We start from the raw sequence: 11,364 nt of genomic DNA on the forward strand, positions 1-11,364 counted from the left end.
GATGTCTGGATATCATAAAAACCCCTGGCACAGAAATCTGCCATTTTGGCTTACTTTCATTTAGTCATTTTTCAGATTAGAAACACCTGAAGGGAGAGGCTCAGAAGTTAAAATTCACACCTATTAAGCCATGCAAGCAGTTGCAGAGTGGCAGCCCATTCTAGGGTAAGCAGGCAATGCTATCTGATGAAATTTAAGTTCTATGTTAAGGAATGAAGTATATAAAACAGGACACTTCTTTGCTTTTCCATATAAAAGAGTTCCCACAAAGGCCTGGATGATGGAACCTAACGTATGTTTTACTTTAATCCTTTTCTGTTTTATTCTCTCTGGTAAACTGTAAACAATTGCTGGGATTTATTTCAGCTCAAAAAGTGGGCCATATAATTTCAGATTAAATTTCTTAAATTCACAATGAACTCAGTGAAAAATTTCACCTCTATTTCCTTTTACTGTTTCTACTACCCAAACCCTCACCACATGATCCCTGGTCCTCTACAGTTCATCCAAAGTCTTAGGCAGGTCAAGATCCTTTTTACCCTTCACTAGTGAATGCAGTGCTATTGTAGGAGAGAGGCATTCTTTCCTCCCCTTTTCACTTAAAAAAACATGCCAAACCTGAATAGACTCCAGGCTAGACTGGGGGAGGGAGTGATTTTTATTAGTTCTAACATAGCTATTGACACATGCTTGAAGACAATATTTAAAAGAAAGCAAGAAACTAAGAAAGCAAGAGAAAGAGTAAGAGGAGTAAGAAAGCAAAATAAAGGAAGAGAAAAAAGGAAGAAAGAAAAAAGAAAGAAAGAGCAGGCTTTCACTTTATGCCTTAGTGGGCAAATGGGTTACAATTTAATTTCTAAGAAGAACATTTTATAGAATAAAATTGCCTAACATTTCTTTCTCTTCATCACACATATGAGAAATATAAAATAAAAGGACATCTGGAAACGAACATTATTCAGCAATCAGAAAGCAAAAATACAAACCATTGATGTTTTGATGAGACAAACATACGAGATTCACAAAGAAGAAAGCTGTAACTTATTGAAGTAAAAAACAAAAAAATCCATATGCATTTTACCTTTTGGGCAGTTCCATAGCAAAGTTCTGTTTCAGAAGCCCTTTGTAATATGAAACCCACTGTAGATAAGATACAAGGTGAAGATAGTCTGTTTTGCAGCAGCAGGAAATCAAATTGGTTCCAGAAACAAAGTTACATGATAAATGGTCTAATAGTATTGCTAGAATTGGAAATCTTGATTGAATTATTTTTCATAACCATTAAAAAAAGATTTTGAAATAACTTTGCCATAGCTGTTTAGATTTTTGGGGGGGCAGGGGGAGGGTGTTGTTGCAGAAGTGGGAAGACATCTCATTTTACTGGCCTTTTAAACTAAAGTGTTATAATTTGTTATCAAAATTTAAGAGCTCAGTGGTGATTTATTAATTTGTTTGCAACAAAAAATTTCAAACACAATACTTTTTAAACATAACTCATATATGGTACGGAGGATTAAACAGGTTAAAAAAGAGATATACTTTATTATCATGTTCAAGTTATTTTTAGTTTTAATCCTAGTACCAATCAGTCTTATTTATTTAAAAATCATCTGGAAAAGTTCATTAAGTCTTAGGCGAATTTTAGATTTTAAGACAGACTTCTAAACGGTTAACAAGATGTATCACTGACAAAATATTCCAGCGACTGATACCCGTAGGTGAAATGAAATTATTCTGTCTGAAGTCAGGAACAAGTTAAATACCACTTAGACCACAGCACACGACTACAGAGATTTAGGAGAAAACATACTTAAATAGGATGTGACTAGACATTTAGGACTATTTTCTAAAAAAGTCAAAAAACGTTTTTCCCTTCAGTACTTACAGTCTTTGAAGACTAGAGCCGGGTCTCTGTGAGGCAAGACTTGGGCAATGATGTGTCTCAAGGATTCCAAGGTTCTGTCCATCTTGGGTCTGCCTGTGCGAGCCTGCTGCACAGTGTCCTCATGCCTGAATTCTTGCAGTCCTGGTCTGAATTTGTGCAGCTCATTGATGCACAGGATTACCAAAGAATCTCTTTTAACATCTGCCAATCAGACATTTCCCAGAATCTAAAGACCCCTCAGGAGGCCCTCCTCCCAGGCTCACTTATCTTTGTTGTATGCTGAGCTAATTAGCTCAAAAGGCTGGCTGACAGGCGGGTTCCCATTGCTTCCTTCTGTTAAACACACCCACCTACAGGCTAGCTGGGGAAGCTCACTAATCATGGGAACAGCTTTCCTCTCCAACCAGATTTTGCCTGAATGGTGTGCAGCTTTCTGACTTCCATATTTCTTTTGGTCACTCATCTTCTAATGTGCTGTCTTCAGGTATATAGAAGCAAGAAGGTTATTTCTCAAGAAAGTTTCCTTAGTAGCAAAGGAGTTTCCAGCTCAGGACTTCCAGCTCAGAATCAGTATAATCTAAATTCTTCTCGGTAAAGAAGTGCTGTAAAGATTGTGGATGTAGCCAGGCACCAGATCATGTATTGTACCTGAATTCAGGAACATCTCTTTGGGAGCCAAGTGTTTAATTTTTTCACCCACCCAAATTATAGTCACTTTTGATGGGCAGTGGCAAATAAAATCTCATAGTCTGTGTTTTGACTTGCTTGGGAACATTTGTTTCCTTCTTTATCCTTCGAGGCAAATCGTTCCCAAGATTGACTTTAATGAATTCTGATATCATTCATTTCCTTTCAGGATAACTTTTTATATTAAAAATTTCAGGAGAAGTAAAAATATATTTTTCAAAGAATATAGGTGGTTATGAAAATATCTGAAGAAAACAAAGCTGCTTTTTCTACCGATGTCCTATACCACTCACAACAATGTTAAATAGTCCTTCCACAGGAGACATGTCATAGAATTCTACTGCAGTAATAAGGATTTAAACCAGATATAAAAGAACTGATTTTAGTGGCTGTAACCTATGTTAGTTGTTGATGGCTCGTTGAGGACTTCCTCACTTTTATTTAAAATATTTTTCCAGGGTAGGCACAGGAGATCGCTTTCCAATGTTCTTTCTAATACTCAGATTCCATAATTATGTTGTACTATATGATTAACTGAAACCGGTTCTTTAAAGACTATATAAAATGTTTTCCATGTGATCAGCTTCTTCGGCTAGTTGGTAGAAGCGGTGGGCTTAATTAATAAAAGGAAACAGAAGGAATGAGGCTGTAATAGTAATTCCAATTACAATGACCATCACCTAGTAAAATGCCCACAGAGAGTATGCATATGCCACACACAACAGACATATAGGGTTGCCCCAGAACGCAAAGATATTATAAAAAAAGAAATTGAAAGAAGTTGCACTTCTTTCATAGGGTCCCGAAGTGTACTTTACATGGGCTGTAACAAATAGGAAATCATCAATGTCCTTGCCATCCAGTTCATAATCTAAAAGAGAAAATAGATGGTTTGTAGACAAAAAATTATTATATATTGATTGGATATGAAGCATAAATGAATGCAAATATTTTCAGTGTGATACTGGGATAGAAACCAAGATATTTTAGGTTCCCGTTAGAGGAACAGAAAAAATAATATGGACTTCTCAGGGGAGTGAGACTAATAATATAAAAGTAGAAAAATTAGAAATAATTCTGGGATTTCAATCAATAATGGACTTTTTATGGGCTTAAATTTAATTCCAGTAGTACATAAAGTATTTTGGTTGTGTAGTGTGGTGGAAGGAACACTGAATTTGGGATTAGTAAGATCTAGGACTTGATTTTAGTTATCTGCATAACTTTGAAGAAGTCACTTATCTTCTCTGGACTCAGAGTCCTCATCTAGAAAATTAGGGGTTTGAGCCAGATGCTCTCTTTCAGATCAAACATCTTTGATACTATGGGTATATTACAAATGAACACAAATATTATCATACATTTTCTAGCCTTCTGGAAAGTCATATATTTATTTCCTAAAAGCTAGACTGTCTTCAAACAGATCACTGCTATTCTCATAGTCAACTTCATACCCATTCATCAATAGTAAGGGACACATATTCATAGAGTGAATTAAAAGATACTCACCACTAAAGCTAACTAAAACGAAGGGTAAACATTTATTAATAAAACTTATCTTCAACCTCTGTAAGATTTTTTTTAAAGGCAAACTGTGAACATCTGCATAGAGAACCCCAAAACAGCTTTGCAAATATAATTTCATAAAGATAACATGATCTTTATTGGGTTATATTTTAAGAAAGAATAATAAAAAAAGAATTCTAGAAAGGTGGATATACAACATTCCAATTGGATAGTATATTTTCTTCTTTCTCATTAGGCCCAGTTCTTCAGCAGATGTTTTCCGAAGTCTTTGCATATTCATTTCTTCCTTGTCTGCCCTTAAAGACTTCTTACCTTAAAGTGCTATTGTGAGACTATCTAGAAAAACAACTCAGTGGTTTCTCACCATTCTGTCTGATATAGAAAACACCTGATGAAGATGGAAGAGCCTGAGAAACCCCTGTGCAGTGTACCTGTTTTAGTACATATTCTACAGTTCACACATTAGATTTCACTGTCAACGGCAACCATCTCTAGTCATATGGCAAAAGCAAAATCAAAGTATTGAAACAGGGTAGATGACTACAGTGAAAACCAAAACGATATTTTTAGAAATCCTGTTAAGGGTACCACTCAGAAATATGAGAAATGGAATCGAACTGACATATCCAGTGTTCAAAATTGATCACCCAATGATAAAAGTGGAAGGCTGAGTGCAACGGCACACACAAAGCTCCCAGAGAGTACCGATAATAATACAGATGAGTAATATTCTTGTTGTTCATTAGTTCATTACAGGTAAAAACTGATAAGGAGGCAGGGGCCACCAACTGAAATAACATCCAGAATGTTAGAAAACATAATGCAGCGAAGAATCATCTTCGGTTGAAAACAGGAAGTACCTCCACTATCCTCCTTGCTGTGTCACTTCATACAATGCTTGGCCCTGGAGGAGGAATCTGGGGTAGGTGAAATAGGAGAGTTGGCCTGTTGATAAGGCTACAGTGACCTTGAGAGTACAGGTCCTGAAAGGTTTTAGCACAAGGTATGCAAACTCCAAAGAGTAGACGTTAAGTAACTGAGTCTGCGCTTATTTAGAACTATTCAAAACAGAAACAATGGGGAGCAATTGACAGCTTCTCCTTCCAAATTCCAGTGGAGATGGGTGGGGGAACTGGTAGGTCCTAAATATACCAGATTGGCCGGAAGAGGGTCAGAGCCCTGTGCAATGTTGCTGGGGGCTTGGGGGAGGGGGAAGAAGGGCAAGGCTAGGAAGAAACTGACTTTGCAGGGGTAATGACTAATGACTGTTCAGTGTCAGCTTTGTTTAGCCTCAACTGGGAAGAGGCCAGTAGGAGGAATGAAAGGCTGGTTAGCATCAACTTTGTTTACTCTCAACTGGGAAGGAACAAGTAAAAGGAATGAAATGGCTTCTCAGTGTTAATTTGTTTACTCTCAACTGGGAAGAGACCAATGAAATGTTTGAATCAAGGAAGGTATTAATGAGAGGGTCAGTTGGAAAGGCAACTTCAGATTATCAGACAAAAGTTTAAAAACACAGGCAACGTAAAAGAACTTTATCTCAGATATTCGTTCATTGATATTTTGCTATATTCAGGAAGTCATTATTAAGTACTAATCTGAACTACATGAATAATTAGAAAATTGATAAATCTCCCATCTACAGATTAAAGGAATGTACATTCTCTCATTTTTATAGAAAATTATGAAAAATGCTTTCCTGAAATAATTTCCCTCCCCACCAGATAAAAACACTAGGGAACTGCCCTTTGTCTTTGCCAGGGCAGTCAGAGAACCAAAAAGCACAATGAAAGTAAACCCTTCATTTATCTGCACCTTCTGTTTCATATAATTTGGGGATCCTGAATGAGCCCACGTCATCTTGATTGTTTTGTGTAACCAATTACCCAGTCCAATCTTGGTATTTTGTCTCCAAAGAGAAGTAAAATTGATTATTCAAGAAATACTTTAGAGGCCAAAGATATCATTGGAGGAGGCTTTGCTAGTTCACGGGTTAACACTTCCAAGATAAACAGAGGTATTTAAAGGTGCAGGAATTTGGATGTTCAAATTTACGAGATTGGAGAAAATGATGCCAAGCCCTTGGGTCATAAGGTATGTGTTCTATGAAAACTGAATTGATAACTGTGGCTGGCTGACTTCCAGCATAATAATGTATTTTGAAAAGAAGAGTTAAAAAAATTTTTTTAGCTTGCTTTTAGAGTGGACTATGCCAGTGGCCTTTACAACAATGTTTTATCTTTAATTAATGTTTATCTGATTATTGGTTCCTCTCCCTCTCCTTGCATTTTCTCACAGGACCACCACCCCTACTCCCCCTGCTTCCCGCTTTCCAGGATAGGAATTTATTGGTTGTTGGGGGAAAAACATGTAAGCTGTGGCTATAAAATGATCAGATTCATCTTAAAAGAGTTATCTGAACTCCAGTTAAACAAAAGTCAAAACCACCCGAGTACAATGGTTTTCCTATCATTCGCCTTGCCGGTAGCATGAATTCCATCTTTTCTCTCACTCCCAACCTTATTCAGTCTATGTGACTTTGGAAAAGTAATTTTACGTCTAAAGATGTTTTCCCATCCCTAAAATAAGAACTCCAGTTTTATGCTTTTATCTAAAAATAAAAATAAAGATGTGGTCTTCTATAAGGGGCATGCTGGGGGGGTGAGACACACACCCAGTTTACATGGACTAACTAGAGCTACCCTCTTCTTTCTTTAGATGATGTCATGTTTCTGGGGTATGAGTTGTATGAAATGTTTAAATCTTTGCAACAGCAAGCAAGTTAAAATGAAAATCTAGACTATGAAAAAAATTATATTTGATTAAAACAAACCTAGGGAAAACGTTTTTGGCTATAAACAAATGACAAAACTGAGATTAGTTGATGGCAATGTTAGGTTCAAGCAAGCCAGTAACTTCACTGCTCTATATATTTTAGATGAAGCTTCCTGTAAAGACTGCATCATTAGTATACTCTTAATTCAATTCAGGCCACACTTATGGATATGCTTACATTAAGATAAAAGCCTTGTGCCCATCCATTTCACACTATAAACTATAATTTCCATTTCACTTCCTATGCAGTCACCACCAGAGCAATGCACTTAGCATGCATCCTGCTGACACAGAAGAAACATTATTTCTTTTCAAATTTGTTTAAAGAAGGAGGGATAGGAAACTGTATAGAAAGGGGGCTTATTTTTCCACAAATTGAAAACTGGAGAAAGACCAAGTGAGACAAAAATATATTCTTATGATCCTCTCAAGGTACCTCATTAGCCTTGAGCTCAAGGAAAAAGAACTACTCCCCCAGCACCACCCTGCTTCCTAGGGAAAACGTTTTTGGCTATAAACATTTTTCCACCTCCTCTAAACCAGAAATATTCCACTCAGGGCTTCAGTCTACTGAGATGGGTTTCTTGGGCCCGTGAGAAGATGAAAAGGCCTGTTATGGAAAAACAAGTGAAAAAACCCACCCACTTTCTAAAAATGGAGGAACTTTGTGAAAGATAGGACTCAAAGCCTGGACCTGGTTGTGAGGACTTTTTCTCGTATCTCCACAGCACCAGGAAGACAAGTCACAGTCTGTGTATCTTAGTGACTTGTAGAATTTAGACCCCAGAGCCGGAAACAAAGGTCTAAACCACTCGAATACAGTGGTTTTCCTACCATTCACCTTGCCGGTAGCATGAATTCCATCTTTTCTCTCACTCCCAACCCTATTCTGTCGATGTGACTTTGGAAAAGTAATTTTACATCTAAAGACATTTTCCCATCTCTAAAATAAGAACAAGGCAATAAAGACTATAACTCTAGTATGATAGAATAGGATTCTATTCCAGGTTGTCTTAATTGGAATACTTAGGCTGACAAGACAACATGATAACACTTTAGATTCTAGTTTTCCTCCAATTCATTGTCTAACATTGACAAAGTTCCCTCAGTTCTATTCCCTCCTCCCTTTAAAATCAAATAATTGCACTGCTTAAAATCTACAATCACTCTTTTTCCTAATACATCAAGTTAAACTTAAAATTTTTCATACATAGGATGGATAAACAAGTCCTACTGTATAGCACAGGGTACTATATTCAATATCCTGTGATAAATAAGAATGGAAAAGAATATGAAAAAAATATATAACTGAGTCACTTTGCTGTACAGCAGAAATTAACACAACACTGTAAATCAACTATACTTCAATATTTTTTCAAAGTCATCTTTAATTTGGACCTTTGCCACACAACACTTTCCCCCATGTACAGTATAATAAACATATTACATTGATTTCTGACTTGTGAATTTTCTGCATGATTTCCTCTTAGCAAGCTCTTTCAGTCTACCTATTCAACCAAATCCCTCCCCCTTGCCCAAAACAACTCACCAAAGCACTCTGGCCTTTCACTTATCTACTATCCTTAGAATTTCCTCAGCACTAGATCAGTGGTATCAGGCTCTTTAGTATAGTCTTTGTATTGTCATGTAACTGTTGTGTGTTTGTTCCTGTCTCTCCAAAAGACCTTCAGTTAACAAAAATTTAAAAACCTGTGTACTCCTTCCCCAGATACCACTTTACACAACACCAAACCACTTGGAAAACTGATGTGGACATGTTTCTTGGTTCCTAATGCAGGCCAAACCTCTTCTACCAACAGCAGAGTTATAGTAAGCAGGGTTTTTTTTGATTCATTTATTTCAAGTGGTTATTTTTTTTTCTAAATGGAAGCACATAATACTGTGACAAATGTCCTAAATAACACATCTATGAGCATGCTCCTATTTATGGGATTAAACCTACAATAATTTGATTCTAAATGTTACATAAAGTTAATTTTAATGTCATCATTATTTATAATACTAAGGTAAAAGAAAAACCTAAGATCTTTAAAATATATCAATATTAGTCTTTTTGAGCGTTGTGGGCTTTGGGGTTATTCCCACACTCCCAGTTATCATGCAACTGTGCAGCTCATGATTATTCTGAACTTCACCTCATCCCCAGCCATTACAGCTGCAGAGTACTTCATAAAGCACATCAAGGGCAAACTAAGATATGGCCTGATGCTCTCTAGGAAATTGTTCTGAGGAAGGATGAAGAACAATGAAGATGGTGAGCCTTGGCCTACTCAGAGCACTGAATGTGAAACGAAACAAACCTACACCTCAGGGAAGTGCTCTGAACTCAACCCCCTATCCTGTGGAAATGGCTGATAAAACTATGAGGCAGCAGGTTTACCTAAGTTTTTTAATTAGGCAACTATGTGTTTTGTCAGAAAATTTACAGTGCACTTAACTAAAAGAAGGATTATCTTGAACTGCACTAACCTTCCAGTTAGTACCCTTTAAAGATCTTTATGATTCTGGAGAAAGCTCAGAAGCCATCTGTACACCAAAGAACGGACTGATGGTTACCAACACTGCAAACTTGGCACAAATACAAACTGCATACCTTGTATGTATGCAGTTACAGAATAAAACTGATTTCAAGGGAACATCAAGTAGACAATGGAAAGCTGCAAGCAAAGTATCTGTACGTCTTGATAAAATCATAGTTGAAATACCTTGAAAAATGGAAAGATTCCTCTGGAATCTCCCTTTTGGTAACCTTAAGTCATTTGAACAATACATACACTAAACATACAGTCAGCCCTCTGTATCCTTAGATTCAGAACCCACTGAGATGGAGGACCCACCGTCTGCGCTTTTATTTAAGGGACTTGAGCATGAGAGGATTTTGATACCCACAGGTGGTCCTGGAACCAATCCCCAGGGATACTGAGGGACCAGCATCAAGCACTGTGCTAAGCTGCTGTAAGGTGTTATTTCATTTAATCTTCAGAACAACCTCGAGACAGGGACCATTAAATGTCTTCATTTACAAATCAAAAAAGCGAGGTTACAGAGGCTACAGAAGGTACCTGGGAAGTGGTAAAAGCAGGATTTAAATTTGAAACTCCCAGATTTAACAAGTGTTTTGCGTCATAATACAGTTTTACTATATTAGTAGTAGACTTAAAAATTTTTCTTATTGTTCACTATGGATGTTTTAAAATCTGAGTGTTAAATCTTGTCTGATTAAGGCAAAGTCTCTAATTTCTACATGATGGCTACTCAAAAACATTTTTTAAAAATCATTGTGATTGGACCCAGAATAATTTGTTTAGATTTGTACATTTGACTAATTTGTTCTGTAACTCACAGGAAATCTTAGGCTATTAAGGGTAAGCACTATGTTTATTTGCCTTCTAAGTTCCTCAAATAGAAGTTAAGCTTTTTATGTAATAGGTACCCAAAAGGTGGACTGAGTCAACTGAATAAAGCTGAGTAGGGTGAAGTCATATAGTTTCCCAAATTGCTTTTGAAACTTTTAATATAAGAAAATGTATTCCAAAATAAATATTCTGTGGTTCTATTATGCTGTCTTCAACATTATGTTATCAAAATGCTTTAAAGTAGATAGATTATAAAAAATGAATAGGGCTTCCCTGGTGGCACAGTGGGTTGAGAGTCCGCCTGCCGATGCAGGGGACACGGGCTCATGCCCGGGTCCAGGAGGATCCCACATGCCGCAGAGCGGCTCGTCCCATGAGCCATGGCCGCTGAGCCTGTGCATCCGGAGCCTGTGCTCCGCAACAGGAGAGGCCACAACAGTGAGAGGCCCACGTAGAGCAGAAAAAAAAAAAAAGGAATACCTGAATTTAAAGATATACCTAAAATTCAAAGCTATGTAAATACTTTCAAAATTAGTATAATTTTCAAGGGAATTAGATGTGACATTTTCTTGCATCTGTATTATTACAGTGATTTTATTAGATAGGTCTTGTGAAGGAACAGTAGAATTAATTTTGCAAAGGTTAAAGGGAATCTGCTGTCTTTGTCAATCTTGGAAAAGAATCTGCTGTTGTATCTCCTGGCCAATGCTAACTACAGATACAAGTAATTCAAAGACATCCTGGCTGGTGACTGTGGGGTGACACTGCCATCTTGTGGCCATTTTCCACTGCAAGGGACATCCTTCTTACAGGCCATGCTGTTGCTGAAGAGACCGGATTATCATCAGGTACATGTACCTAAGAACCCACTTTCACATCTCACTGGATTATAAAGTCTTTGAGGGAGAAACCATGCCTTATGTATTTTCTTTTTTCCTGCACCCAGTGAAGGGAGTACAGCTGAATGTGGGGCCTAATTAGGGACGATGACCCCCAATCCAGTTGAAAATCCACCTATAACTTTACAATCAGCCCTCGCACATCCACAGATTC

At 37.2% G+C, this 11,364-nt stretch overlaps 1 protein-coding gene across 1 annotated transcript in view; it reads right to left on the reverse strand.

Moving 5' to 3' along the window:
- Positions 1 to 11,272, reverse strand: part of LIX1 (limb and CNS expressed 1) — a 56,436-nt gene extending 45,164 nt beyond the window's left edge. The window contains exon 1 of the mRNA XM_022551163.2: positions 1,886 to 11,272. Coding sequence (XP_022406871.1) covers positions 1,886 to 1,967 — 82 coding nt within the window. The 5' untranslated portion in view covers positions 1,968 to 11,272. The remainder of the gene's footprint in view (positions 1 to 1,885) is intronic.
- Between the last annotated feature and the right edge of the window lie 92 nt (positions 11,273 to 11,364).

Source organism: Delphinapterus leucas, chromosome 3, assembly GCF_059928025.1.
Source record: "Delphinapterus leucas isolate spDelLeu-1000000601 "Yukka" chromosome 3, BTC_Dleu_Yukka2, whole genome shotgun sequence".
NCBI classification, from domain to species: Eukaryota; Metazoa; Chordata; class Mammalia; order Artiodactyla; family Monodontidae; genus Delphinapterus; species Delphinapterus leucas.